Source organism: Hipposideros armiger, unplaced genomic scaffold, assembly GCF_001890085.2.
Source record: "Hipposideros armiger isolate ML-2016 unplaced genomic scaffold, ASM189008v1 scaffold_431, whole genome shotgun sequence".
Classification (NCBI taxonomy): domain Eukaryota; kingdom Metazoa; phylum Chordata; class Mammalia; order Chiroptera; family Hipposideridae; genus Hipposideros; species Hipposideros armiger.
This window is the reverse complement of record NW_017731781.1, coordinates 101,950-129,421: the sequence shown is the minus strand read 5'-3', so window position 1 is coordinate 129,421 and position 27,472 is coordinate 101,950. Positions and strand designations below refer to the sequence as shown.

Below are 27,472 nucleotides of genomic sequence, written 5' to 3'. Positions count from 1 at the left end.
AGGAAGGGGGTCTTGGGGATTGGGGAGTGGGGTGTAAAACACCTGGAATTCCAGGGCAGGGTACAGGCTTGGGAGTGGGGACCCACATGCCTTCAACCCCTGAGAGTGGAAAGGCAAACTGCCAGGAAAAAAAAATTAATCCTCTGCCCAAGGTCCAGCAGAAGCAGCCTCATTTACCTAGGAGGCGGGCTTCCTCCTGCGGGGAATCCCTAGCTGGGAGACCCAGGGGCCCTTCCTCTTGGCAGCCTTGGGACTTTCAGCAGGTGCTGGCACTAGCCCTGGCTGGGATGTGGGGTGGGATGAGGCCTAGAGGGGGTTTCAGGGTCAGCAAGCAGGACATTGGGACCCAGGAACATGGATCCAGGGGAGGGATCCTACAGTGGTAGGGTGCTTGGGGCTGTCTCTTTCTTTCTTCGTCCAGAGCCTTATGTAAGAGCTTTTCTCAAGAAACAGGAAGTCCTGCTTGCCAAGTTCAGCACAGGGAGTAGTGCAGGCCTTATTCCAACACACCCGGCCTGGCCTTAACCCGAGAACTCAGCCAGCTTCTTTCTTCCACGATCCTGGTTCTCCCCACTGGCCCCCTCCCCTCCTTTCCCACCTTCAGTCACTCCTAGCAAACTTCCCCAGAGATCTCTCCCTGGCCTGAGCCCAGAGGATCTTCCACCCTCACCCCTTGACCCTCGATGCTGCCCAGCTTGTCCCTCCATCCCTGCTCCTGGCACTATGCCCCATAGCCAGCCAACCTTCCCTCCCCCACTTCTGGGGCCGCCCCAGGGTTCCTGTGCTCTGGCCGCTCCTCCTGGGTGTCACTGGCAGCCCCGTGCTTCCTAGAGAGACTGACACCAAATTCTCCTGAGGCTGGAGGAGGGTTGGGGGGTCTCAAGACAACATTGGCCCCACAGCGGGGTGCCAGGAGCACCAACAGTGCCCCTAGCTTGCTTTCTTCCTCCCTCCTTTTTATTTTCAAGTTCCTTTTTATTTCTCCCTTGCGTAACGCCCTTCCTCCCTTTTGCACCACTGCCTGTACTCCCACCCTCCCTGCCACCTCCTTGCCATCCACTCCTGAGACCATAGCTGTTGGCGGTGTCCCCAGCTCATGCCAGCCTCATCTCCTTCCTTGCTAGCCCCCAAAGGGCCCCCAGGAGACATGAGGGGCCAGGTCCGAGAGCCGGCACTCTCAGTAGCCCTCTGGTTGAGTTGGGGGGCAGCTCTGGGAGCTGTGGCTTGTGCCATGGCTCTGCTGAACCAACAAACAGAGCTGCAAACCCTAAGGAGAGAGGTGACCCGGCTGCAGAGGACTGGAGGGCCCTCTGAGAAGGGGGAAGGGTATCCATGGCTCAGCTTCCAGAAGCAGGTGAGTGAGGGGAAAAGGGTGTCTGGGGGAGAAGGATGGGAGGCCCAGGGTCTCTGGGCCTCTTGGTTCTAGCCTCCTAGTCTGCAAAGTTCCAAGTGGGTGCAAGAGAGGTCCCGGGTTTGGAGGTCAAGGGAGCAGCCATTCCAGGAAAGGAAATTGTTAAAGATTAATGCTTCTTGTACCTACCAGATCCTGGAATAGAGCCAGCACCAAGACTCAGGTTGCTGGGGAAAGGTGCATAAGAGATGTGGGGCATTCCTGGGATGGTGGGAGGGCTGAAAAGTAAGGCTGTCTGGATCTTTTGCATCTTAAGCCTAACCCTGACTTTCTTTCCATGAGCAGAGCCCTGACAGCCTGGAAGCTCAGGAGAATGGGGAGAGATCCCGGAGAAGGAGAGCAGTACTCACCCATAAACAGAAGAGTGAGGCCTTTGGGGTACAGCGGGGTGGGAGGTGATCAAGCAGCATGGGGATTTGGAGATTTTTACCCCAAGTCAGGGTAAGGGTGGAGGGCTGACAACAGGGCAACTGGGGTAGGTGGGCACTGCTGAGATTTCCTCCTTCTCTCCTCAGAGAAGCACTCAGTTCTGCACCTTGTTCCCATTAACATTACCTCCAAGGGTGAGCACTATTTTAAATAATGGCTTTTGGGGAGGGAAAAGATCTGGGAACTTTGGGGCTGACAGCTGGGCCCTGGAGAATCTTAAAGGTGAAAAGTACCTGAGAATGCATAGAAATCCTGATTGCCACACTCCTCACCTCCAGAGGACTCTGATGTGACAGAGGTGATGTGGCAACCAGTTCTTAAGCGTGGGAGAGGCCTGGAGGCCCAAGGATATGTTGTTCGAGTCTGGGATGCTGGAGTTTATCTGCTGTACAGCCAGGTAACCCCAAACAAATGTTGAACCTCATGTGGAGGCCTGGAGACCTGTTCTCCCAGAGCCTTATGCCCCAATACTGAGGGTTCCAACCCTCTGTTCATACCATACTTAGAAGACCCTTCTTCATTCCTTGGCTCCTTTGTCAGGGCTCCTGAAGCCTTCCAGAACTGAGCCACACTATCCTGTTTTCTTCAACATCTCCTCCTTTCCCTGCCAGGTTCTGTTTCATGATGTGACTTTCACCATGGGTCAAGTGGTGTCTCGGGAGGGCCAAGGAAGGCAGGAGACTCTATTCCGGTGTATACGAAGTATGCCCTCCAACCCAGACTGGGCTTACAATAGCTGCTACAGTGCAGGTAAGAGCCTTGTAGGCAGTAGGGGTGGATGTGAGAAGAGCAGGGCATCTCTGACCTAGGGGTAGTAGTGACAGAGAGAGAGCCATAACGGGGGGTTGGAAGCCTAGATGTAGAGCTGGATCTGAGGAATGAAGGACAGAATACCTAGGTCCTTGCAGGAAGCAGAAAAAGGTTGATCTGAAGAAGGAAAGGTGAAACATCAGATTATCTGCATGGCTGTGCTTCACTTAGCATCCATTTTCTCCCTTTTCTCAGGTGTCTTCCATTTACACCAAGGGGATATTCTTAGTGTCATAATCCCCCGAGCAAGGGCGAAACTTAGCCTCTCTCCACATGGAACCTTCCTGGGGTTTGTGAAACTGTGATTGTGTTGTAAAAGGTGGTTCTGGGCTTGGAAGACCAGGGTGGGTACATATTGGAGACAGCCAAGAGCTGACTAGACAAAGGACAGGGAATGGGCAGGAACACAGGCCTCTTCTGGGTTTGACTGGAACGCTGGGTTTGACAGCTCATGACTCTCTCTTTTCCTCCCTATTCCCTTTCCACCCCGACTTTGGTTTAATAGATATTAAAGAGGTAGAATATCTTGCTTTTACCCTCCATCCAGCCCCAAATTCTTGGGGCTTTGGAGGGGTGGGGAGATAATGCATTGTCTAGACCTGCTTTGGGTCCCACTGGAATGCTTCCAGAACAGCACCACCATCTAGCGGCAGTTTGAGAGAATCATCTTGTCTGTTGGCAGAAATCCACAAAGCCTCCCTTCACTCAGGAAAACTCCTGGTTCACTATGCCACACCTCCCTCCAGGTAACCTCTGCCTCTTCACCCCATGAGAACGAATTATCCTCATTTCTCTCTATTCATTTGACCTCAGTTTCCATCACTGTCTCCAGAGGTGTATTTATTATAGGCCCGTCTGAAGGGGGTGCCCGACGACGACAGTCCCCTTGCAGCCACATTACTCTTCGAGTCCCAAGTTTTGCCTTTTATGCTGTGCGTCCCCCTGGCATGGCAAGTCACTCCAAGCCCCTCTTTTGGCTGAGGCGGGTCGCCAGGGAGCCTTGGCTGAATCGTACGCCCTTGTGCTGGTCCTGCCTCACTCCTGCAAGCTCTTTCTGCTCAAGCTCTGCTTAAAGTTAAATAAAAGAGAATAAATGATACCTCGGATCCATTTCCCCCACTGCCTTGCCTCAGCCCCGTCCCTCTACCTGATCTCCTGCCCTCCTGACTCTCCTCTGGCACGCCACACCACACCAACTGTATCTCGACCCGGGTGCCCAAGCCCTAGAGTCGAGGACAAATACTCGGCGGGGCGTGAAGCAACACAGAACGCGCAGGCGCAAAAGAGCGTGTGGTGCGGTCGCTGCGCGCAGCCCAGGTCAGCGGGTGTGCGCAGGCGCAGCCCTGCGTGGGGCTCCGGGGCGGGACGGTCCCGTGGCGTCGACGTTCACAGGTAGGCAGGACTAGAAGCGTGGTGGCCGCGCCGGCGCTGTTCTCCGGGTGTGACGTAGTAATTGTGCGCCGCCACCGCCGGTGGGCTTGGGGCTCGCGGGAGGGGAAGGAGGAGGGGAAAGAGGGGGAGGTGGTGGAGGTGGAAGCTGAAGCAGAGCAAGAGGCGGCCGCGGCGGGGCGGCTCAGCGGCACGGCGCGCGGGCCAGAAGCGTTGGAATTCTGAATTGAGACGGCTACGCCTGAAGACAGCAGGAGTGGCGGGTCTGCCGCCGTCGCCAGAGAGATGAGCCGGGAAGCCTGAGGCCGGAGACGCCCGCCCTCGGGCCCGTCCGTCCGGCTTCCCTTCTCCCGGTGAGGACGCCCCTTCCCCTCCCCCCCCCAACCCTGCTCCGGCCCTTCCCATTCCTGGACCTAATTCCCACTTAACCGGAGCCCAGGAGGCCCTCGAAGGGTCTTCTTAAGGCCCTTGGACTCCCAGCCGTCCGAGCGTGCAGGACCATACCGGTGCTGGGACGCATTCTGGTCCCCGGGGACAGAGCAGGAGAGGGGGCTGGGCCAGTATGGCTCGCGCTGCTCATTTCTGTCCCAGCGTCTTGATTAGGCTGCTTAAGCATCGATTCGGTTCTCTTTCAGATTTCTTTAAAATCCTTTTTTATTAGGTTCTACTTTCTGAACCATAGGCGTGGCATCCCCATTGCCCCCTGAGACGACCTGAACGTGCCCCTTCCCCAGTTCACTCCAGGATGATAGATAACTCTCTTCCCACTGTAGATCATGGCTTCCTTGTGGAAGTTGTGTTTTTGTATCATGTTAGGATTCCCGAGCCTTCTTCCTTATTAGGCTGTCAATTAGTACACCCTGGTAGTATTAAAATAGAGAAGTAGAGTCTGAAAATCCTGGGTTTGATCTGGGGTTCTGAAAAATAAAATCCCCAAGGCCTGCTGCTTAGCCATTCTCCCTTGCCTCTATCTGGGTAGGAGAGAGATGATGATGGCACAGACGTTAAAGGTCCATAGTCGACCATGTTAACCAGGAAAATCTGAAGTTAGGAGTTTTGCTTTTTTTCTCTCTTTCCTTTTTGCATGTCTCTGAATCCTAGTTTATTTGCATCTGGTTTAGAAGAGGTATGCTGAGGAAGAGAGACAGGATCTGGGGGACAGGATGTTTGGATTCTGACACTAACCTTTGTTTTACAGGCTACTGGAAGATGAAGGAGACTATACAAGGCACCGGGTCTTGGGGGCCTGAGCCTCCTGGACCTGGCATAGCCCCAGCTTACTCAAGCCCTAGGCGAGAGCGTCTTCGTTGGCCCCCACCCCCAAAACCCCGACTAAAATCAGGTGGAGGGTTTGGGCCAGATCCTGGGTCAGGGACCACAGTGCCAGCCAGACGCCTCCCTGTCCCTCGGCCTTCTTTCGATGCCTCAGCTAGTGAAGAGGAGGAAGAAGAAGAGGAAGACGAAGATGAAGATGAGGAAGAGGAAGTGGCAGCTTGGAGGTTGCCCCCCAGATGGGGTCAGCTGGGAGCCACCCAGCGACCTCGCCCTCCCCGTCCTACTCATCGAAAAACCTGCTTACAGCGCCGCCGCAGAGCTATGAGAGCCTTCCAGATGCTGTTCTACTCAAAAAGCACCTCGCTGACATTCCACTGGAAGCTCTGGGGGCGTCATCGGGGCCGGCGGCGGAGCCTCACACACCCTAAGAACCATCTTTCACCCCAGGAAGGGGGTGCTACACCGCAGGTGCCATCCCCCTGCTGTCGTTTTGACTCCCCTCGGGGGCCACCTCCCCCTCGGCTGGGTCTGCTAGGTGCTCTCATGGCTGAGGATGGGGTGAGAGGGTCTCCACCAGTACCCTCTGTGCCCCCCATGGAGGAAGATGGATTAAGGTGGACTCCAAAGTCTCCTCTGGACCCTGACTCAGGTAAGGTGGGCATGGGGTGGAGGAGGGGTTGGGGAGGACCCTGATCCTGGAGGAATAGGAGCCTCTTGTTATGATGAAAATGGGCCTAAGGAAAGTAGGATGGCAGAGTGAGGGGGTCCAGAATAGCTGTGAAATGTCTTAAGCCCCACTTTGAGCAGGAACTAAGTCAGGGAAGGCAGTCAAGACTGGGATACAGAATCCTTAAGTAGGTGTCCTATGCGTAGATGAGAAAGGGAGACATGATTTAGAAAAGTCAGCCATGTTCTCTTGAAATCCCTCTTCAATCGGCCTTTCAGGAGAAGGGCCCTTTCATGTGTGTTTCCAGGGGGTGCCATTCTCAGTGGTGGGTTGGAATCTCTCTGAATAGTGGAGCACATCACCTGTATGGTTGCATGTGGCATTCTCACTCAGAATATTTCTCTTTTGGTGAACCCCAACAAAACAATTTTAGGCTCTCTGTGTCTTTATGAATTATTCAACTATTTATTGAGCCTTTGCTATATGTCAGATAATACGTTAGGTGCGAGGCATGTAGTGGTGACAAATATCTCTGAAATTTACATCTCTGAATCCTAGCCTTTTCTTGCTTTCCCCGTCTATAAGTACAGTTCACCCTTAACACGAGTTTGAACTGCCCAAGTCTACTTATATGTGGAGTCGGCCCTCTGAATCTGCAAGTTTCCACATCTGCAGATTCAACCAAACTCGAATCGAAGACAGTATTTTCAGTCTGCAGTTTGGAATCCACACATGCGGAGGGCTGACAGTATGCATTGTTCTCTGCCATTTATATAAAGAATTTGAACATACGTGGATTTTGGTATCCATGGGGATCCTGGAACCAGTCCTCCACAGATACTGAAGGACCACTGAATTTTGGGGGGAGTTAAAAGTTACATGTAATTTTCAATTGTGGGGGTGTATCCCTAATCCTCATGCTGTTCAAGGGTCAACTGTAGTAACTCTTTCTCTGTTCTTTTATAACGTCTTGGACATGCTTATCTCATGCTTTAGGGTCTTTTTATTCCTTAGACTTTATATTGGTAGAGTCAGTTTCAATTCATCCTTCTCGTGGTCTTATAATTTGTGGGCATCATTTAATTTCCCCCTTGTCCTTTCATTTGAGCCAATTTCTCATCCCCATCCTGTTTCCCTGCCCTGTAGGCCTCCTCTCTTGTACTCTGCCCAATGGCTTTGGGGGACCATCTGGGCCGGAAGGGGAGCGAAGTCTGGCACCCTCTGATGCCAGCATCCTCATCAGCAATGTGTGCAGCATCGGGGACCATGTGGCCCAGGAACTTTTTCAGGGCTCAGATTTGGGCACTGCAGAAGAAGCAGAGCGGCCTGGGGAGAAAGCTGGCCAGCATAGCCCCCTGCGAGAGGAGCATGTGACCTGTGTGCAGAGTAAGGAACCCTAGAGGACCTAGTCTGTATGCCTCAGCCAATTCTTAGGTCAGTGTCTGGAGGTCTCACCCCATTTCTCTCCCTCTTCCACTCAGGCATCTTAGATGAATTCCTTCAAACTTATGGCAGCCTCATCCCCCTCAGCACTGATGAGGTAGTAGAGAAATTGGAGGACATTTTCCAGCAGGAATTTTCTACACCTTCCAGGTGAGTAATGAAAGAGATGCCCTTCAGAAGAGGGCTAGGACCTGGGGGATGGGGAAAGAATGCTACTGCTTTTTCTGCCATTCGGATGTACTTGAGAAAAAGGAAGCTAGAACTAAAGGGGGGAATCTACAGGCAAGGTGCTAAGTCCTTGTAAGCCAACTGGGAGGGTCTTTACCTGAGATCCTGGAATATTATGTATACCTGAGTATTCATGTGCTTTTTTCTGGGGTGTAGGCCTTTAGCAGGTCATAAAAAGGGTCAGTGACCCAAAAGGGGAGGAGGTAGTTTAGACTCTTATCCTATGCAGTAGAAGGTACTTCTTTGTGCCCTAGCCCCTTTGTCTTTTGTGTGACTCCACCCTTGGCCTGTTCAGGAAGGGCCTGGTGCTGCAGCTGATCCAGTCATACCAGCGGATGCCAGGAAATGCCATGGTGAGGGGCTTCCGAGTGGCCTATAAACGGCACGTGTTGACCATGGATGACCTGGGGACCTTGTATGGACAGAACTGGCTCAATGACCAGGTGAGGAGGTGTAGCGAAATAGGCCCAAGAGGGGATTCAGGGAATAGGGTGTCTGGGGCCCTCTTCATGGGGGAGCCCTATACCCATGCTGCACCCTCCATGGCAAGTTGCTTCCCATCTCCTCCCCAGGTGATGAACATGTATGGAGACCTGGTCATGGACACAGTCCCTGAAAAGGTAGGCTTAACCAGATTTTTCAGTCCCTTTTATTTCTCCCATTTTACATAAAGAGGGCCTTTGTTTATGGGGAGAGGCGGTAGAAGATAACCTACTAAACTCAGATCTATAATCTTTGTCCTGATCGTAATAATTCTATTCCTTTCCCCCAGTCTTCAGTGTTTTTCCCCTATGGCTAACCCCACAAATTGGGATGGGAAGCTGTAAGATAAGGTTAAAAATAATTTTTTTTTTTACCCTCAATGAATTGGAGTGCAGGTTGTTGAAAACAGTCCTTAGAGCCATAATGAAATGGAGAGAACAGCTAGCAGGAGAGCCTGAGGTCTTTTAATTCTATCCAACTCTTTTATCATTGGCACAGGTGCATTTCTTCAACAGTTTCTTCTACGATAAACTCCGTACCAAGGGTTATGATGGGGTGAAAAGGTGGACCAAAAACGTGAGTTATGAATTCACATCTACTTGTGTAACATCTTGCCTTTAAAGAATTAGAGTTATATTTTTATAAGCTGTTTTTCCAATCCTGTTCATTCAATCTTTCAAATATTTATTAAATGTCTTCTGTGTGCTAGATACCGTTCTAGGCACTAAGGATACAGTGTTAAATAAGGAAAACTTCTTGCCTTTATGGGGTGAGAATAAGCAAATTAAGTTTCAGCTAGTGATAAGTGCTGTGAACAGATTAAAACAGTAATGTAATAGCATGGGAAGTCGGTACTTTTAGATCAGGTCATCTGGGATGGCCTCTCTTGGCAGAGACTTGAATGTTGAGGAGTTAGCCATGTGCAAATTTTGGGGAAAAGTGTTCTAGGCAAAGGGAACAGCAAGTTACATTGGACTCAAAGTGAGAAAGAACATTTGAGGAACAGAGAGCCCCTGTGGTTGGAACAGAGAGAGCAAAGAGAAAGTGATAGAAAATTTGGTCCGAGATTATGTAAGGCATGGAGGGTTGGGTAGGTTTTATTTTATGTGTACTGAGAAGCCGTTGAAAATTTTAAGCAGGCTGGGAAAGTGCCTCATGTTTTAAACTCTTATTTCAGTGATAGGTTGAAAATGGGGCAAGGGTAGAAGTAGGCAGACTAAGAGAGTAGCACAGAAGTCCACATGAGAAACTTGGACCAGAGTGTTAAAGGTAGAAATAGAAGTACATAGTTTTATCTAGGATAAGTTTTGTGGGTTGAACCAGTAGGACTTTCTGACAGATTGGATGTGGAAAATGATGAAGAGATAGGAATCAAGGATGATGCCTAGGTTTTTGGACTAAGTTATTGGGGAAAATAATTAGGGGGAGAGCAGGTTTAGTGAGGGAAAAATGTTCTCTCCAATTCATAGGCCAGGAAATTTCTACAGTAAGGTAGGACATTGGCTCTAGCATTACCTAATTTCTGTCCATAAATTCAAAAGCTTATATACTCCCAGGGATTTGGCAAGCCTGCTTCTCCCTGTAGAGGCAGGGTCACATACATTGAAAAGAACTTGGCCTTCTGTATACCTGTGTTTGAATTCCATCTCTGCCATTTCTTTTTTTTTTCCCCTAAGATTTTTATTGGGGAATTGGGAACATTGTGTTTTTCCAGGACCCATCAGCTCCAAGTCTAAGTTGTTGTCTTTCAGTCTTAGTTGTGGAGGGCGCAAGCTCAGCTCTAAGTCCAGTTGCCGCTTTCAGTCTAGTTAGGGGGCGGGGCGGGGGTGTGTGTAGTCCACCATCCCATGCGGGAGTCGAACTGGCAACCTTGTTGCACACTGAGCCATCCGGCCACCCGTTGGCAGCTCGCGGCTGCTCAGCTCAAGGTGCTGTGTTCAATCTTAGTTGGAGGGGGAAGGGGGTGCAGCAGCCCACCATCCCATACAGGTGTCGAACTGGCAACCTTGCTGCTAAGAGCTCACACTCTCACCAGCTCAGCGGCAGCTTAGCTCAGGCGCAGCTCACTGGCCCATGTGGGAATCAAACCGACAACCTGGTTGCTCAGAGCTCTTGCTCTTAACCAACTGAGCCACTTACTTCTATGACTTTGGGCAAATTACTTTCCTTTTTCAAGCCACAGTTACCCCATTCTTAGGTTGACTACGAGAACATCCTTGAAGGATTGTTGTGTTAACTGATTGGACATTTACTAGGTGCCATGCATTGTTTTTAGTGGATTATGGATATTAACTAGTTTAATCCTCATAACGAATGGATGAGGTGTGGGTACTGTTATTTTCATTCTCTTACAGATAAGGGAACAGGTATAGAGAGTTATTAAGTAGCTTGTCCATGGTCATAAGCTAGTAAATGGAGGAGCTGGATTTGAACCCTAGCAGTCTGGCTTCAGAATCCTGAGCCTGGGTGCTTAGCTACTAAGCATTTGTATCTTTGATGTGTGAAAAGTACTTCGCCTATCCTTGGCTGTTGAGTGTTTGTTTTGACACCACCTCCTCTGTCTTGCCTTCCTCCCTTACTCCAAAAATCTGGACATCCAGGGGCTGGGTCTTGTGTTCGCCCACTTGGCTCCTTGCCTGCTCTGCCATTCTTTAGAACCTCTTGGCAGTAGGCAGGACTCGTGTGCTGTCATACCTGACTTCTGGCACTGCCTCCTTAGGTGGACATCTTCAATAAGGAGCTACTGCTAATCCCCATCCACCTGGAGGTGCATTGGTCCCTCATCTCTGTTGATGTGAGGCGACGCACCATCACCTATTTTGACTCGCAGCGCACCCTAAACCGCCGCTGCCCTAAGGTTTGACAGGGAAGGGGAAAGGAGGTGGGTAGAATGTGGGGAGGATGTCCAGTAGTGTGGCATTCCAACCAGAAGAGTGTGTTTGGGGGTCTCTGAGAAGCAACCTAGGCTTGGTGCCTGTGACCACTATACCTTCGGTTCACTTCCTCTTTTTCTCCATGTACACAGCATATTGCCAAGTATCTACAGGCAGAGGCAGTGAAGAAAGACCGGCTGGATTTCCACCAGGGCTGGAAAGGTTATTTCAAAATGGTAAGTTTCTAGAGGGAGTGGTACAGGGTTGGTGGTGGGCATAGTGGTAGGAGGCAGAAATTGCAGCCACATCCCTAGGATTCTCCAGATGAAGGGCCTACCTTCTTTTCTTTTCTCTAGAATGTGGCCAGGCAGAATAATGACAGTGACTGTGGCGCCTTTGTGTTGCAGGTAAGCAGATGTTATTTGGGTTAAAGGATTGGGAGGGAGATGGGAGGCTGTTCTACATCCCTCATTTGGCTCACAGCGACCTGTGGAGTGAGGAGTAACCATATGTGTTAGAACACAGAAACCCTGATTTCTCGGTCCTCTCCTGGCTTCCCCATCCAACATTGGGACTGAGTCTCTGGTCCTTGGTCTCTGACTGTGATATACCTGCCTCATGACCCCCGATGCAAAGTGTTTTCTCTATTTAACAGTAGGTATTTCATGTACCAAGTAAGAACACTGGCTTTAGAGTCAGACTTTTTGAGCCCTATCCTGTGGGATCTTGGCTTCTTTTGTTTGTGAAATGGGCATGTTCCCTGAAAGATCGAGTGAGACATATTTCATGAAATGTGTAGCACAGGTCCTGACTTGGGGGGGATGCTCAGTAGGTGGTTCTCATGGCCTGCTTTGTTAACACCCAGTACTGCAAGCACCTGGCCCTGTCTCAGCCATTCAGCTTCACCCAGCAGGACATGCCCAAACTTCGTCGGCAGATCTACAAGGAGCTGTGTCACTGCAAACTCACTGTGTGAGCCTCATATCCCAGGCCTCAAGCCCATTCCTTAATGGGCAGGGGGACATGGGAGACCCTTCCTTCCCAAGAAACTCCAATTCCTTTCCTCACCCGCCTCTCCCCACCCAATTCCCTTTGGTTTTTCATATTTAAATGTTTTAATTGATTTCTGTATTTTTTTCTTTGAGAGAATACTTGTTGATTTCTGATGTTTAGGGGGTGGCTATGGAAAAGCCCCTTTTCCCCTCTTGTCTGCAGGAGAGTATGGCCTTGCAGCCTGCCTGGGGCAGTCATCCCCCTTCCACGTGTGTGGGTGGGTCCAGGAAAATCTGTGCTGGGGGTGGTGGGCGGGCAAAGGGATTACTGCCTGCCAGATCTTCAAACTTTTTTTTATATATATATATAAATGCCACGGTCCTGCTCTGGTCAATAAAGGATCCTTTGGAGATACATAGTGGTGGTCTTCCTTAAGGGGCCTCAAACTAGTGGATGTGCTCTATCTCAGGCTTTTCTCCAGCAAGTGCTGTTCGCTATCTTTTTATGGGTCTTGAGATTTAAGGGGCCACCTCTCCATCTTTGGCTCAGACAGTGCCAACATCATGTCTTAGTCATCCAAAAGAATCTCCCACCCAGGAGAGCAAGGGATGGAAGGAGCAACAGTAGGTAATCCTCAAAAATAAAGTAACTTGAGAGGTACTAAAGTTGGGGAACAGGACATTTAAGAGAGCCGGTCAGGATTCATGACAGCAACCCCAAATGCTCTTAAGCCCAGAAGTCGATTATTCCATCCCTCCTACCCTCCCACCCGCTAGGGTATGGCTCCTGATTACTGGTATCATCCCTGGTATACTTGGAACACGTCGGAGCGGTGTCAGATCTGCCTATGCTGGAAAACAAAATAAAATATAGGTCCAGTGGAGACCTACAGCAGAGGTAAAAGGAAGTGGAAGTCCCGGGAGCCCGGAAGTCCCTGGAGGCTGAAACCTCGCCCCCCTTCCGTGATAGGGCCTACTAGGCCACATGACTGAGATACTATCGCCTCCGCACGTGTAGGGGTGCAGGGCCCCAAGATGGCTGCCAGGCCTCGAGGCCTGACTCTTATATGTCACTTCCGTACCGGTGAGAAGGGCGGGCCCTGTAGCCAATGAGGCCGCGGGGCGGGTCTTCGTCTTGATAGGCGTTCAACATATCCAATGGTGGCTGCGTGCCACAGCGCCTACGAACTAACGTCACGCCGAGTTGCTGAGAGCGGGCAGGCGGGGCCGAGGCTGCCAAGCCAATGCGATGGCTAGGGCGGGGTCAGGGGCGCTATAAGTTGTCGATGGGCGGGCACTCCGCCCTAGTTTCTAAGGATCATGTCTGCGAGTCAGGATCCCCGGTAAGGAAGGCAATTGCGAGATTGGGGCTATCACCCTGCCGCTCTCTTCCCAGAGCCCCGCGCGGGGGGAAGCTAAGGCCCACCACCCTAGGCCCTCCAGTGTTGCGGGGAAACCAAGCCGGGAGGACCGGTCCTGGGGGAAGGAAGGAGGGGGCGGATCCACCGCCGATGCTGCCACCAGGCCCTGTACAGAGGGCGAGGACAGCCCGGCATTTGGGGCCCAGGGTGCGAGATTCGTTAGGGGGCTCCTACGCGGTGCGCGAAGCCCCGGCCCTGAGTGGCGAGACGAGGTCGCGACCTAGCGTGGGAAAGAGGCGGCTGGTCCGGTTGCCTCACTACCGTAGGGAGGGCTCGTGCGCGCTCGGAATTTCGGAAGATTCTGGCGGTACCATTCGCTGAGGTCGGGGGGGGGGGAAGCCTTGGGTTTAATGTCCAGTCGTTTCGTCGCGTTGAGATACGGGTCGGGGAAGAAGAAACTGGCCGTTCAGAGTGCTGGTTTTCTTGACGGTCAGGACTGAGCCTAACCCCGAAGAGCAGCCGCGTGAGGCGCCAGAAGCCCACCCGGCGCCCGGCGGGCGGGTCCATTTTGCCGCACAAGCCGGTCAATTGGCAAACTGCAGATGGGCAGGTCCACTTTCCTTCGGGGGTGAGCGCCCTGAGGTACGGGAGGGCGATGCCATTTCGGGACGGGGCGGGCTGGATGTGGATTGTTCCATGGTGGGGGGAGACCCCGCCGGGTGGTCGAGGAAGTGAGCACATGGCTGTCTCAGATGCTCCCCTCCCCCAGTCCGCTTCGCCTCTTAAGTGTTGTGCAATCTCCCCCCGTGCTAGCTCGGCCCGAGCTCATTGTGCGCGAGGCCGCCACCGCCCGCGGCCTCCCACATCCGGGCACCGCGAGGGGGGTAGATGGGCTGGAGGGAGTGGGGGGAGGGCGCGGGCGGAATGACGTGGGGGGAAGGGGATGTCCTACCTTCGGATCTGGGAGGTGAAGGGCGGGACTTCCGGCGCGCTGGGGCCACGGTGGGAGGTGCATGCGGTTGGCCTTGGAACCGCCAGTGCGGGACACGTGGGCCCAAAGCCAAGCACCACTTCCCGGCCTCGTTAAGTGTGGCGACGTTCCTCCCAGCCCTTGAGTCTTGTAGAAGCGTTATCCTATCATGTTGGGGCAGCCTGACTTGAGCAGCTCCCTGGATGGGGCAAAGGCTTGACTCAAATGTAAAATAACGACTGTTTTCTAGGAACTGGGGTGGGAGTGGGGGTGGGGGTGGGGTGGTTCAGGGAGTGAAGACTGATGGCATCATGCAAGGCCCGTTGCTGATAGGAAGAGCCTGGCTGTCGGAATTTTTAACGTGCCTTAGTCAACATGTCATACTTTAAACCAACAGATCCAGAGACAATGGCCCCGATGGAATGGAGCCCGAAGGCGTCATCGAGGTGAGATTGGACCCCTATCATCATTGTCCTTCAATTCTAGGAAGGGCAGTGCTACGAAAGAAGTGTCTCCTGGTTTCTTGGGGTGGTGATTCCGTGACTTAAGATTAAACTAGAACCCAGGCTCCTAAAGAAGCCTTCCTCACAGGAAGTCTTAAAAGTGTTTTATAGTGATTTGTTTAAAACGTTTATGTCATTGATGGTATGTACAAAACATGTCATTTAAATTGGGTCCTGTCCTCCCTTCTACAACCTTCAGTCTCAAAGTTTACAAGTGGAATGGCCCTTAGAGTGATTTCCCAGACCATGTAGAACCAGCTGGCTTCCTGGAAGAAGAGATTGTGGGCTCAGAAGCTTTGGTGAAAGCTTACAAGCTCCAATTTGCTCCAGTGTAGAGGCTCACTTATACTTTAATTTCTTTGCATTCTACAGAGTAACTGGAATGAGATTGTTGATAGTTTTGATGACATGAACCTCTCGGAGTCCCTCCTCCGTGGCATCTATGCCTATGGTTTTGAGAAGCCCTCTGCCATCCAGCAGCGAGCCATTCTTCCTTGTATCAAGGGTAAGACTCCTCTGTCCTAGAACAAGTTTTGGACTGTCCCTGGCCTGGGTAGAGTGGCACCTGGTTTGGTGGTGGTTATCTCATATCAGCCAGGGACAAAGTAACTCCTTGTTCATCCCAGCTTGGCTTTTGGTCTGTGCCCATGCCTGGTTCATGCCCTGGACACATGAATTGTTAATTTGATTTCAATAAGGTAGTGTTCTAGCTATCTTATACTTGTTCTTTACAGCTGTATTTCTAGCCCAAAATCATAGTTATTAAATGCGTTAAGTGAATCTGGCTTCCAGATCTGTTCTCATTGGGGTACTGTATTGTGATGGAGTGAAGTCTGAAGCACTTCATGCTTGGTGTGTAGCTTTATTGCTCTCATTAAACAAGGCCTTGAATGTCTCATGATCTCAAAGTATATTCTCTCTACCACATCAAGTTTTTCTCCTGATTTGTTTAGGTTATGATGTGATCGCTCAAGCCCAATCTGGGACTGGAAAAACGGCCACTTTTGCCATATCAATCTTGCAACAGATTGAATTGGATCTTAAAGCCACGCAGGCCTTGGTCCTGGCGCCTACTAGAGAGTTGGCGCAGCAGGTGAGAGTGTACCTTCTTACCCCTCCTGAAGGACTGGTTTAGAAATAATCAACATAATCCAAAACCAGAGTATGCTTCCCAACCACCACCACCTTGGAAGAACTGAGGTGTATGGGGCAGGTGGGTTGGAGGAAAAAGAAATAACCTAAAGAAAATCAATTGATGGCTTGTAGATCTCTTAAGACTTTCTGGGTTAATAAAAAGCTCTTTTTCTACCCAAACACAATATGCTCCACTTCCTTCCACCCATTTCCTGAGTCCAGGCTGCTGGGTGGAGCCTGGCTAGTTGGGCAAGTTTGGTGGCTGTTTTATGAACAAAGCCACTGGCAATGGGCAAAGAGACTCCTGATTTGTGGTGTTGCTTTTAGTAAGGGGCAAAGTAGATGTCCCGTCCTAGCTTGGTGGCTGGATTTGGTGGTCAGCCTATTTCATGCCTGGGGCGCCCATAAAATCATAATGCTGGACTGTTCTCCTGGATCTTGAAGGGGGGAAAGAGACTGGTTTCATAAATAGATTATTAATTGATGCTTGGGGTATCGTTTTAAAATGTTTTTTAAGAGTGAACATGACCACTTTTGTGGCAGTAGTGCAGTAAGACATGGACATGTGTCATTCTACATAAAACTGGTTGCTATGAGATCAAGTATAAGTGGGTCCACATTTGGCTTTCAGAAAGTTGGGGAGGGGGCGTCTAGGATGATAAGCTACATTGAAATTAGAGGGCTGTTGGTGAATCAGTGTGGTCTTAAATGTAATTTGTTTCTCACTGAAAAGTGAGTTAATAGTGCATGTCTATTGGAAAGAATAAACTTAAAATGGGATTTGACTTAGTTGTAGCTAATATGTGAGCACTTATCTTTTTCTGGGTTCAGATACAGAAGGTAGTCATGGCATTAGGAGATTACATGGGTGCCTCCTGCCACGCCTGCATTGGGGGTACTAATGTGCGTGCTGAGGTGCAGAAGCTGCAGATGGAAGCTCCGCATATCATCGTGGGTACCCCAGGCCGTGTGTTTGATATGCTTAACCGGAGATACCTGTGTGAGTAACTCAATTTTTTTAGTCCTCTGGGTCACTTCCCTCTTCTACATGCTTTCCCAGTCTTTCCACTTGACCACAATTTTATTCCCAGTGAGGCTAGTTTTCCCCCCTAAAAGAGTTGCTCTGTGATGAACCCCATGCGTGTCATCTGAGCCTGGCTTCCCTGTCTTGGCCCAGGTAGTGTTCTACTTTCCAGGGCTGTTGTCTGGCCTGGCAGAGGGGGCTCCCAGGCAAAGGATCAATCTTGGAATTCTGAGAGCAGACCACCTGTCCCTTCCTGGTTCTTGATAGGGAAAGTTAAGCCCATTACTTCTTGTTGATACTTTTTTATTTTTTGTAGCTCCCAAATACATCAAGATGTTTGTATTGGATGAAGCTGATGAAATGTTAAGCCGTGGGTTCAAGGACCAGATCTATGACATATTCCAAAAGCTCAACAGCAACACCCAGGTGAGAGACATGGAGAGTCTTAGCTGTATAGCTGATCCTTTGTGGACTAGTGTCATTAGGGTAACAGAACAGCAACATTAACTGCCAGAGGAACCATAAAGAATTCCAATCTTCCCTTAAGCCTTTTTTTGCATTAGCTTCTGTTTTAGGTAGTCACCTAGGGGCGGTGGCATGGAGTATCTCTTGTTCTGAAGCTGCTCTTTTTTCCCATTAGGTGGTTTTGCTGTCGGCCACAATGCCTTCTGATGTGCTTGAGGTGACCAAGAAATTTATGAGGGATCCCATTCGGATTCTTGTCAAGAAGGAAGAATTGACCTTGGAGGGTATCCGCCAATTCTACATCAATGTGGAACGAGAGGTGGGGCCCAGTGCAGGAGGCAGGTCTGGTAGTAAGTCCTTGTGTATAGCCCCTGACTGATTTTTCTCACCCTACCCCACCCCCAGGAATGGAAACTGGACACACTGTGTGACTTGTATGAAACCCTCACTATCACCCAGGCAGTCATCTTTATCAACACTCGAAGAAAGGTCGATTGGCTCACTGAGAAGATGCACGCCCGAGACTTCACTGTTTCTGCCATGGTGGGTTCTCCCCCCACCCCCAGCAGTATGTATATGTCAGTGTTCTACTTACAGCCAGTTCTCAGTACCAGTGTGCCTGTCATACCCTTCTCTTTCGTTTTCTAGCATGGAGATATGGACCAAAAGGAACGGGATGTAATCATGCGGGAGTTCCGCTCTGGCTCCAGCAGAGTATTGATTACCACTGACCTGCTGGTGAGTGGAGGGGGAATTTGGAGAAAACTGGGGAGGGCTAAACCAAGGTGATTCCCTCTCCAAGGGGCCTACTAGTGCCCTTCTTCAGGAAAGTAGCAACTTGGAATAAAATCTGGCATGCCTCAGGTTTTCAGGGGAGAGGCAGATGTGTATTTCCTTTGCCTTTGGCTGCCTACATAAGTCCCAAGTTCCTTCTGGATAGACAATATCTTCACTTACAGGCTGAAGCTGTCGTCTTTCTTTCCATAGGCCAGAGGCATTGATGTGCAGCAGGTTTCTTTAGTCATCAACTATGACCTTCCCACCAACAGGGAAAACTATATCCACAGGTGAGTGTACTCACCCAACCCCTCCCTTATGCCTAATCCTGGGCTGAAGTTTCTGGTTTCTCGTGTCCCTTATCCTCGTGTATCCTAAGATGTCCTTGTTTTCCAGAATTGGTCGTGGTGGACGATTTGGTCGTAAGGGTGTGGCTATTAACATGGTGACAGAAGAAGACAAAAGGACTCTTCGAGATATTGAGACCTTCTACAACACTTCCATTGAGGAGATGCCTCTCAATGTTGCTGACCTCATCTGAGGGGCTGGCCTGCCACCTCGCACCAGCCAGGGGTTCAGTCCTTGGGCTGAGGAGGAGCAGGAGGGGGGAGGGAAGGGAGCCAAGGGATGGACATCTTGTCATTTTTTTTCTTTTTTTTTTTTTTTTTTTGTCTTTGAATAAATGTCACTTTTTGAGGCAAAGAAGGAACCGTGGACATTTTAGATACCCTTTTCTTTGGGGTAGGCTCTTGCCCCAGGCGCCGTCTCTTCTCCCAAAAACACTAATCCACTTCCCTAGTTAACCTCCAAATCCCAGAGGCTCTTTCCACCCCAGCCAAATTCCTTTGAAAATGATTCAAGGGGCCTATAATTGTCACTCAACCTCATTTGCTGGACCAAATCTGGAGGAGAGAACCCCCTGAGTTAGGTGGCCCAGGGTACTGTCCCCAGGTGGGGGGAGCAGGGGAGAAAAAATGGTAGCCATTTTTACATTGTTTTGTATAGTATTTATTGATTCAGGAAACAAACACAAAATTCTGAATAAAATGACTTGGAAACTGCCTGTTTGGCTTCTCATTTCTTTCTTCCCCTTCCCTCCCACCTGCAATGGAGTATATCTCCCCTCCCCCAGCTAACATTTACCCATTTGTTATGTTACTGTTCTAGTTAACCCCAAAGGTCATATTAACTGGATAGCGTGACCCTTCTGTAGGGGTTGGGCAATCACCATCACAAGTGCCTCATGTCTCAGCCAAGAGGAAGTGATAGATGGAAGGGGGAAAAGTAACTTGACATCCTATTGAATTTTTCTCTAGAAATGGGCTGCTGTTTCTCAACTGGTTCTGTAATTACCACTTAAATTTTGCTCAAGTAGATACATGGGTCTGGGTTCCCAAGGATCAACTGTTCCAAAACTCCCAACTCATTCTGCCCACATGACTTGCTTGATCCTGACAACTCCCACTTATGTGAAGCCAGGGGCCAATCATCTAATGACAAAAATTTAATGACTCAGATATTGGTGGCTGGGGTTGAGGTGCCTGAGTCAGGTTGGGGGTGTAGGGTTAGCTTCAGTTACAGGAAGTCAAAGACTTTCATTTCCTCTTCCAAAAGAAGGCTGGGAATAAGATTTAACTTGAGCAACAAGCAGCTGGGACTGACAACCTAGTTGGACTTGGGTTGAGGCTGTTCTGCCATGAAGCTGGCTGTACTCTTCTCCGGGATCTTGCTGGGGCTACTAGCAGGTAAGAGAAGGGGAGAGCCGCTGGGAAGAAGGTCTGCCCCTGGGTTGCTAACCAGTCTTTCCTCTGCTGAAAGCCCAGGAAACGGGGAATGAATGTCCTCATAAAAAATCGGCCACTCTGCTGCCATCCTTCACGGTGACATCTACAGCTACAGGAAGCACTGGAACAACCAGCCCCAGTACTACCAAGAGCCAAAGAACCACTACCTTAGGCACCACCAGCCATGAAACTACAACAGCCACTCACAGTCCTGTCACCACCACCAGCCATGGAAATGCCACAGTTCATCCAACAAGTAACAGCACTGCCAGCAGCCCAGGATCCTCTACGAGTTTCCCCCACCCAGGACCACCTCCACCCTCTCCAAGTCCTAGCCCAGGCTCCAAGGCTGCTATAGGAGACTACACTTGGATTAATGGCTCCCAGCCCTGTGTCCACCTCCAAGCCCAGATTCAGCTTCGAGTTCTGTACCCAACCCAGGATGGAGGACAGGTAAACCTAAAAGACAGTGGACAGGGGGCCGGCTGAGTGGCTCAGTTGGTTAAGAGCTCGCTCAAGAGTTTGAGCTCTGAGCAACAGCGGTTCGAGTCCAGCCCGAGCTGAGCAGCCGCTGAGCTGCCAACAGGTAGCAGGATGGCTCAGCTAAAAAAAAAAAAAAAAAAGACAGTGGACATGAGAAGGGTGAGACCGCTTGCTATGGTTCAGAAGGGAAGAAGGAAGAGCAGAGAAGGGACAGGGTGGGGATGAAAGGAACAGAGCACCTTGGATGGCATAGCTAGCTGTGTAGCCTTGTGACCTTCTCATCTTTAACTTCCACAGAACTGGGGCATCTCTGTATTGAATCCCAACAAAACCAAGGCCCAGGGGGACTGTGAGGGTGCCCATCCCCACTTGCTTCTCTCATTCCCCTATGGACAGCTCAGCTTTGGATTCAAGCAGGTACCGCACCCTCATCCCTCACTCTCACCCTCCAAGTACCCGACCCCTACCAATACCTTGCCGCACTGCTTATTCTGTGGACATGGATACCACTCTCCCCTGCTTCCCTGAGCCTTCCTGGTCACCTCCTTAGGAGCCACTGCAGAGCACTGTCTACCTGAACTCTATGGCTGTGGAGTATAATGTGTCCTTCCCGCTGGCAGCACGTAAGTAAATGTCCCTTTCCCATCACTTGCACTGGACTCCCTGGGGGAGTGGGGGACATGGATATGGAGCTGACCCTAACTCACTCTTTTAGAGTGGACATTCTCAGTTCAGAATGCATCCCTTCGAGAACTCCAAGCCCCGATGGGCCAGAGCTTCAGTTGCAGAAATGCGAGCATCGTTCTTTCACCAGCTTTCCATCTCGACCTGCTCTTCCTGAAGCTACAAGCTGCTCAGCTGCCCACTACAGGGGCCTTTGGGCCAAGTAAGACCTACTCCTTCCTTCCTAGAACTCTCCCATGGCACTGAAAACCCTTATTCCAGGTCTATAAACTCCCGTCTTACACCCAAAAATGTCCTCCCTCTTCAGACCTGTCATAGGGCAACTGTCCTCCCCTGCTCTACAAGGCTGCCCATTCTCCCCTTTCATTTACTGTTGTCACTTAAGTGACCTCACCAATCTCCTACTTCCTAATGTCCTCCCACCTTTATCCCAGCCACCACCACCATTGTGATGCCTACTTGCCCTATCTTTCTGCCAGGTTTCTCTTGTCCCAGTGACCAATCCATCTTGCTGCCTCTCATCATCGGCCTGATTGCCCTTGGCCTTCTCACCCTGGTGCTTGTTACCTTCTGCATCTTCCGGAGACGCCCACCCACCTACCAGCCCCTCTGAGCATTTGTCCCAACACTCAAGGCACCAGGGGATGCCCTCATTTCTGACCCTTCAACTGACTCAGAGACAGTGATCTTTTCCTCACTGTCGTGAAGAACAAAAGTAGAGATAATGCAATTGGGAGGGATGAGGGGAGATGTTTATTAAATATGACAGATTCCCCTCTCCCCCAACCTCCCAAGTGGGAGAATAGTAAAACCTACTCAAATCTGTCTTTGGTTTTCTTTGTCCTTACTGCCAGGATTAAAAGCTGTGAGTTTCTTGTCACAACACTTTCTGTGCCTTCCATGGTTGTGTCAGGGAGCCAGCAATAGCCGGTGAGGAGGGAGGCAAATGTCAATGTCTGACCAAATACCCTCAGGAATTCATTCCCCAAAGTCTGGCACACCTGGTGTTGAATCTGTCTTGCCTCCCTTCCTCATTCTGGGGTCCCTGCCTGCTCCATTTTCCTTTCCCCTCCAACCCAGTGGAGCCACCCATCCCAGTGGCCTTCCTGACCCTGATATACAGGTGGTTACAGGTGAAGCAGGCAGCAGTAGCAATGTATATGCGCTGGAAGGTCACATCTGTGTCATTTAGTTTCCAAAGGCTGTGCCAGTGGCTCTTTAGCAACAAGAATGCCTGTCCTGCCTACCGTGTCCATGGCTGGCTGAACAGCCTGATTAAACCCTGCTGCACCTGGGATGCTCTTATCTCACCTGCAAAGGGTTTCATCAACAATGGGAGCAGTGGGTACTCTGACCTCCAGATAGTAACCCTCTCTGCTCCTGGGAACAACATACTTCCAGCCTGTGCCACCCATGGAACCAACCCTGATGTCCTAAGTGGTGGTGTACCTAGTGGTAGTCAGTGGCACCTCCCGAGCAGCCTGTGTCCAGATCCTACAAAAGGGCCTGCCAGACAGCCACAGCTTGCACCACCACTGAATGCCACTCCTGCCCTTTATAGTAGGCCATGGTGCAATCACTGGGGGCCAGAATGGAGCCCTCCCAGTTTTAAGAGCCACATAAGGCTATAGAAAGCAACCACCAGGACCTGAAGACCCACCCCATTGAGTGCAGCCTGCACGTGGCAGGGCCCCAGCAGCCCCACCACCACCTCAGACATCGCTGCGACCTTGCAGACTGTGGCACGAGAATCACCAAAGGGCTGCAAGACAGCGTAGTACTTGCAGCAGGCACTAGGCTGCCACAGCATGATGGCCAGGCTCACCTCCACAGGGGATGGCAGAGTTGGTGTCGCAGCGCTGGGTAGCAGAGGACATAGCTCCCACAGGGTAATCATTGAGAAAGGTACCCTTTCCCAAGAGGAGCTGCTGGGCCCTCTCAACCTTGCTTAAGTCCTTGTTCAGGAAGTGGTCAAAGACGGAGGAGCAGGCCCTGCCCCAAGTATGGCGCCCTCGGGCCAGTAGGGTAGGAGGGAACACAGGGGACCCTGCTTGTGCATCATGGAGGTTGCCAGGGCTCGGCCCCTCAGGGGGCTGGGGTGACTGTCCTCCCTTGGAACTGGTCTCGCCGTCCCCACTTCCTCCTCTTCTGCTTCACTGTCCCGACTCAGCAGCTGCTGGTACACCTATCCACCAAGTCCTAGGCATACCAGAGGAGGGAGAAGCATGGGCCCTGCCCACAGCCTGGGACACACGGAGGGCTGTAGGGCACAAATGTCCTGCTCCCACCCATGCCATTCCCTCTGGAGAAGCAGAGAGAACAGGAGTTACAGAGCTACAGCGCCCTCACCCAACTCCATTTTGGAGACTCAACGCTTCTTCTCTCTTAACTTCGAACAATATAAAGTCAGCTGGGAGAAGACAAGATGGCGCCCAGCAGAAGCACAGAAAAGCCGGATAAATCTTGCTTCCAAACTAGAAAGGTAAACAAAGGCGCGAAAGATGAAACTGCGCAGGCGTACATGTACGCTTTGGCAGGCTTTAAAATTCGAGCAGGGAGGGTGCATCCAAAACACGGTCTCTGGACAAGACCTATCACGCTACTGCAGGTGGGATGGCGGTGGCGTAAAACCGAGCGGGGAACAAGGGGCGGTCCAACTCAGTCTCGGGAAGACGAGAGGCGGACAGCCCAGAACGCGCATGCGCGCCGTAAATCAATGCCGGTCTGGAGAGCCTGGCGGAAGCTACTTTTGCAACATGGCGGCCGAGGCGGACGGGCCGCTCAAACGGGTGCTGGTTCCGATTCTTTTACCTGAGAAATGCTACGACCAAATTTTAGTCCAGTGGGACTTGCTTCACGGTGAGTTTTATTCGGCATCCAGTCAAAGTTCTACTGGTGAGCCCTAGGACCATAAGTGGGGCGTGAAGCGTACTAAGGGACCGCTGTGACTATTGCACGCTGTCCTGAGCGGAAGTTACTTCTGAGCGGGGCGGAAGTGTCTCGCTCTCCGTAGAGGGAGGACGCCATTTTTGAGTGAGAGTGGGAGCTGCCCGGTGGAAGTAATTCTTTGTGAAATTTATGCTTTAGCGACAAATGAAAGGCCAAAAGACTCAATTTCATAAAACAAAGTTAAAATATGATCAAATAGTTCCAACCTTTAGTAGGTCGCTGTACCTTAAAGAGCAAGGTTAAACTTGATTCCAAGCCTGGTGAATTCAGGCCTTCAGCGGCATCTCCCCAAAGGCTCCTGTCTTCCTGATGGCTTTCCTTCCAACCTCCACGTTTGCTCATGGTCTAATTTTGGAATAACTTGCTTATCTTTCTCTTTATACGAGGCACCTCCACAACAAGGTCCACTTTAGACATCAGACCCTTTGGGAAGCTTTCCCAGTCTGCCCCTGTCAGTTCGTGTTACTCCACTGTGCTCCTGGAACAGTTTTAGCCGCATTCATGATCCTTGAGAATCTGACTGCCACTGGGCCAGGCACCTTGCGGGGGAAACGTCAAGGCTAGAGAAAATGAAGGGTAGAGCCAGGGATAATGGGTTCAGGAATGAATATGGAAGAGACCCGTCCTTGAAGAGAAAAGACATGTAAAGTGGATCACCTAGTCGCTCAGTGGAGGGGAATAAAGGATCAGAGGACTCATTGGGCATTTTTCAGCTTTATACAGGGAGCAGTGGAGAGAAGGCAGAACAAGGAGTTTAGATGTAATCTTCAGAGAATAGAAGATTGGGTCAGAGGGAAGGAATGGCAAAAGCTGTTTTGGAAAGTCACCTGGTCTGAATGATGATTTGCAGCACCAAGGAGAGGCCTTTTTCACCTGCCTCCAGGCACACAAGGCTTTCTTGTTTGGGTAATCATCATCTTAGCAGCGGTAGCCCACAGTAGCGCTTTAAGCCTGTCGGCTTGGACTGCTTCCTGAAAGCCCTGGCCTTGGTTCCAGAGGTCTCCTCTTTGCTTATCCCTTTTTCTCTTCTCAGTCCCCTGTCTCAAGATTCTCCTCAGCAAAGGCCTGGGACTGGGCATTGTAGCTGGGTCACTTCTGGGTATGTATTTTATCTTCCTTTCCTGCTGTTGGGATGGGGATGGAGTGCTAAATGCCATAAGCTAATGGGTCCCTTAACCAGAAGTGGGGTCAACATGCTTCCCAGTAGCTGTTGTGTTAAATTCCCAAGGGATATCAGCTTCTCAACACTGCCCTTCTCATCCTTTCTCCAGTAAAATTGCCCCAGGTGTTTAAAATCCTTGGAGCCAAGAGTGCCGAAGGGCTGAGTGTCAAGTCAGTAATGCTGGAACTAGTGGCATTGACTGGGACCATGGTCTACAGCATCGTCAACAACTTTCCCTTCAGGTGAGGAGCTTACCCTTTATCCCCAAGGGTAATTGTCCACAACTCTGGTGGGGTTAGTGTGAGGGAGGTAAAAGGGCAGGAAGAACTTAAGCCCTTCTGGAAATCAAGTCATCATATATGGAGGTGATAAGAGGGGGTGAGCATTCCAAGAGTGCCTGGGTCCACAGTGAGGCAATCAGAAGTGGGAGGTGCTGGGAGGCAGGAGGTAAGGAATCAGTAGGGCTGCGGAGGACAGAGAGTAATCAAAGAATCGTGTCCCCAGATGGACGGGCTTTGGGGGCTTTCCCTGCCTCTTTCCAGGCCCGCCTTGCTTCCTTCCAACTCTTAACTCTGCAGCTCTTGGGGTGAAGCCCTATTCCTGATGCTCCAGACAGTCACCATCTGCTTCCTGGTCCTGCTCTACAGAGGACAGACTGTGAAAGGTGCTGGGGATTTAGAGCAGGCTGTGGCTCTTGGGAGCCCTGCTGGGAACTCAGGCCTAGGGAAGCCAGAGGACTCCAGAGGTTGATGAGGACTCCTTGTCTCCCTGACCCCAAGGTGTCGCTTTCCTAGCGTGCTATGCCCTGGTCCTGCTGGTGCTTCTTTCACCACTGACGCCCCTGGCTGTAGTCACCCTGCTCCAGGCCTCCAATGTGCCTGCTGTGGTGATGGGGAAGGTTGGTACTGGGAGCAAAGGAAAAAAAATGTTGGGAGGGAATACTGGGAGAGAGAGGGACAGAGTAGAAGCTCAGTGTGGGGTTGTTGGACTAAGAGGAATGTGGGAATCTGTGATGGGAAGAATTCGAATGACAGAACGAAGGTTAACTCTTCTAGCTGCTCCAGGCAGCCACCAACTACCGCAACGGACACACGGGCCAGCTCTCAGCCATCACAGTCTTTTTGCTTTTTGGGGGCTCCCTGGCGCGAATCTTCACCTCCATTCAGGTGAGTGCACATTCTTCCCTCTAGAGGGCACTAAAATCTCATCTTACCAGACACAGTTGAGGGCTCAAAGCTGCCCCCTCTGGAACCTTTTTTTGGGCTTGGCTGAAGAGTGACCCTAGCTCTCTCTCTCACATCCAGGAAACTGGAGACCCACTCATGGCTGGAACCTTTGTGGTCTCTTCCTTATGCAATGGCCTCATTGCTGCCCAGCTTCTCTTCTACTGGAATGCAGAGGCGCCCCACAAGAAGAAAAAGGAGCAGTAGAGCTGAGTTGGCTCCCAGAATCCATTCCATGTTTCCCTTCATCCACCCAACCTCAGGGTCCTTCCCATCTCTGCCAGTCTGCTGGTGTGACTTAATCATTCCCCATTCTTCTGTAGTTGCAACTTCTTGAGCCAGGGTTTGTTTTAGTGGAAATGCATAGTCGGTGGACTCAGGTCCTTAGGAAAGGATGGGGGTAGATTTTCAGGCTCACATTTTCATGTTGTGTGCTGTCCTGTGTATGCACTATTAACTCATTTAATCATCTGGCTGAAAGTCCTCCTTTAGCAATTTTCAGCTACTTACCGATTCTGGGCAAAAGTCTTGCCCTGTTCCCCCCATTCCCTCACTTCTCTTCTGGCCCTGGACAGTGGAAAGGACTAGAGGTTTATGCCTGCCAGGGACTGTCTCCTGGACCCCAGTGCTAGGTGGGGGGAGGGGGACAGAGAATGACTCAGGCAGGGCCCCAGGGTGGGGTGAGGAGGTTCCTGCTCTGGCAGGTCCAGGCGGAAGGGAGTGGAGACCATGCTGGTTCCTGCTGCAGTGAGGGGGAACAGAGATGGGGCAATAAAGACTCAGAGACATGGTTTAATTGTACAAAACCGTGTTCATCCTACAAAAAAAATGTGTTGCTCCCTCTGGCTTTGGTGGGGTGGGGTGGCGGTGGCGTAAAACCGAGCGGGGAACAAGGGGCGGTCCAACTCAGTCTCGGGAAGACGAGAGGCGGACAGCCCAGAACGCGCATGCGC

The 27,472-nt window shown here is 51.0% G+C and overlaps 5 protein-coding genes across 12 annotated transcripts; all 5 read left to right on the top strand.

The window, feature by feature from the left end:
- The first annotated feature begins 50 nt into the window (after positions 1-50).
- On the top strand, positions 51-3,748 carry TNFSF13 (TNF superfamily member 13). 4 transcript variants are annotated; one of them, XM_019664851.1, is made up of 8 exons: positions 51-263; positions 1,125-1,354; positions 1,697-1,775; positions 1,927-1,974; positions 2,119-2,237; positions 2,452-2,590; positions 2,846-2,939; positions 3,333-3,748. In XM_019664851.1, the coding sequence occupies exons 2-8, from the start codon at positions 1,148-1,150 to the stop codon at positions 3,721-3,723; spliced, it is 1,077 nt and encodes a 358-aa protein (XP_019520396.1). In that variant the 5' UTR covers positions 51-263; positions 1,125-1,147; the 3' UTR covers positions 3,724-3,748. The 4 variants fall into 4 exon arrangements, with proteins under 4 accessions (XP_019520396.1, XP_019520395.1, XP_019520398.1 ...); XM_019664850.1 differs by lacking the exon at positions 51-263 and having other exon boundaries at positions 278-1,354; XM_019664852.1 differs by lacking the exons at positions 51-263; positions 3,333-3,748 and having other exon boundaries at positions 809-1,354; positions 2,846-3,243.
- A 414-nt stretch (positions 3,749-4,162) lies between these two features.
- On the top strand, positions 4,163-12,415 carry SENP3 (SUMO specific peptidase 3). The gene is made up of 11 exons (XM_019664848.1): positions 4,163-4,392; positions 5,238-5,963; positions 7,128-7,367; positions 7,463-7,574; positions 7,948-8,095; positions 8,225-8,272; positions 8,634-8,711; positions 10,855-10,992; positions 11,161-11,244; positions 11,365-11,415; positions 11,874-12,415. Exons 2-11 carry the CDS (start codon positions 5,249-5,251, stop codon positions 11,982-11,984), a joined length of 1,725 nt encoding a protein of 574 aa, XP_019520393.1. The 5' UTR covers positions 4,163-4,392; positions 5,238-5,248; the 3' UTR covers positions 11,985-12,415.
- A 770-nt stretch (positions 12,416-13,185) lies between these two features.
- EIF4A1 (eukaryotic translation initiation factor 4A1) lies at positions 13,186-19,297 on the top strand. The gene is made up of 11 exons (XM_019664849.1): positions 13,186-13,343; positions 14,729-14,777; positions 15,207-15,339; positions 15,788-15,927; positions 16,800-16,968; positions 17,309-17,418; positions 17,633-17,776; positions 17,863-18,000; positions 18,106-18,195; positions 18,445-18,524; positions 18,631-19,297. Exons 1-11 carry the CDS (start codon positions 13,321-13,323, stop codon positions 18,773-18,775), a joined length of 1,221 nt encoding a protein of 406 aa, XP_019520394.1. The 5' UTR covers positions 13,186-13,320; the 3' UTR covers positions 18,776-19,297.
- Positions 19,298-19,391: 94 nt separating this feature from the next.
- CD68 (CD68 molecule) lies at positions 19,392-22,070 on the top strand. 2 transcript variants are annotated; one of them, XM_019664860.1, is made up of 6 exons: positions 19,392-19,979; positions 20,053-20,471; positions 20,799-20,918; positions 21,052-21,124; positions 21,217-21,387; positions 21,665-22,070. In XM_019664860.1, exons 1-6 carry the CDS (start codon positions 19,931-19,933, stop codon positions 21,796-21,798), a joined length of 966 nt encoding a protein of 321 aa, XP_019520405.1. In that variant the 5' UTR covers positions 19,392-19,930; the 3' UTR covers positions 21,799-22,070. The 2 variants fall into 2 exon arrangements, with proteins under 2 accessions (XP_019520405.1, XP_019520404.1); XM_019664859.1 differs by having other exon boundaries at positions 20,035-20,471.
- Positions 22,071-23,727: 1,657 nt separating this feature from the next.
- Positions 23,728-27,311, top strand: MPDU1 (mannose-P-dolichol utilization defect 1). 4 transcript variants are annotated; one of them, XM_019664855.1, is made up of 7 exons: positions 23,728-24,044; positions 25,168-25,233; positions 25,406-25,538; positions 25,875-25,960; positions 26,076-26,194; positions 26,352-26,462; positions 26,601-26,817. In XM_019664855.1, the coding sequence occupies exons 1-7, from the start codon at positions 23,885-23,887 to the stop codon at positions 26,724-26,726; spliced, it is 801 nt and encodes a 266-aa protein (XP_019520400.1). In that variant the 5' UTR covers positions 23,728-23,884; the 3' UTR covers positions 26,727-26,817. The 4 variants fall into 4 exon arrangements, with proteins under 4 accessions (XP_019520400.1, XP_019520399.1, XP_019520402.1 ...); XM_019664857.1 differs by having other exon boundaries at positions 23,887-24,044; positions 26,091-26,194; XM_019664854.1 differs by lacking the exon at positions 25,875-25,960 and having other exon boundaries at positions 23,879-24,044; positions 26,601-27,311.
- Positions 27,312-27,472: the final 161 nt, after the last annotated feature.

What these genes read in the sequence shown, in the direction of transcription:
- CD68 (XM_019664859.1), top strand. Translation starts at nt 19,931, where the DNA reads ATGAAGCTGGCTGTACTCTTCTCCGGGATCTTGCTGGGGCTACTAGCA. An exon ending in CAACCCAGGATGGAGGACAG is followed by an intron (nt 20,472 to 20,798) that starts GTAAACCTAAAA and finishes TAACTTCCACAG; the next exon opens with AACTGGGGCATCTCTGTATT. An exon ending in GTCCTTCCCGCTGGCAGCAC is followed by an intron (nt 21,125 to 21,216) that starts GTAAGTAAATGT and finishes TCACTCTTTTAG; the next exon opens with AGTGGACATTCTCAGTTCAG.
- MPDU1 (XM_019664854.1), top strand. Translation starts at nt 23,885, where the DNA reads ATGCGCGCCGTAAATCAATGCCGGTCTGGAGAGCCTGGCGGAAGCTAC. An exon ending in GTCAACAACTTTCCCTTCAG is followed by an intron (nt 25,539 to 26,075) that starts GTGAGGAGCTTA and finishes CCTGACCCCAAG; the next exon opens with GTGTCGCTTTCCTAGCGTGC. An exon ending in GAATCTTCACCTCCATTCAG is followed by an intron (nt 26,463 to 26,600) that starts GTGAGTGCACAT and finishes TCTCACATCCAG; the next exon opens with GAAACTGGAGACCCACTCAT.
- EIF4A1 (XM_019664849.1), top strand. Translation starts at nt 13,321, where the DNA reads ATGTCTGCGAGTCAGGATCCCCG. An exon ending in CATTCTTCCTTGTATCAAGG is followed by an intron (nt 15,340 to 15,787) that starts GTAAGACTCCTC and finishes TGATTTGTTTAG; the next exon opens with GTTATGATGTGATCGCTCAA. An exon ending in AGGGAAAACTATATCCACAG is followed by an intron (nt 18,525 to 18,630) that starts GTGAGTGTACTC and finishes CTTGTTTTCCAG; the next exon opens with AATTGGTCGTGGTGGACGAT.
- SENP3 (XM_019664848.1), top strand. Translation starts at nt 5,249, where the DNA reads ATGAAGGAGACTATACAAGGCACCGGGTCTTGGGGGCCTGAGCCTCCT. An exon ending in TGAAAAGGTGGACCAAAAAC is followed by an intron (nt 8,712 to 10,854) that starts GTGAGTTATGAA and finishes CTGCCTCCTTAG; the next exon opens with GTGGACATCTTCAATAAGGA. An exon ending in GTGGCGCCTTTGTGTTGCAG is followed by an intron (nt 11,416 to 11,873) that starts GTAAGCAGATGT and finishes GTTAACACCCAG; the next exon opens with TACTGCAAGCACCTGGCCCT.
- TNFSF13 (XM_019664850.1), top strand. Translation starts at nt 1,097, where the DNA reads ATGCCAGCCTCATCTCCTTCCTTGCTAGCCCCCAAAGGGCCCCCAGGA. An exon ending in TTTATCTGCTGTACAGCCAG is followed by an intron (nt 2,238 to 2,451) that starts GTAACCCCAAAC and finishes TTTCCCTGCCAG; the next exon opens with GTTCTGTTTCATGATGTGAC. An exon ending in CAATAGCTGCTACAGTGCAG is followed by an intron (nt 2,591 to 2,845) that starts GTAAGAGCCTTG and finishes CCCTTTTCTCAG; the next exon opens with GTGTCTTCCATTTACACCAA.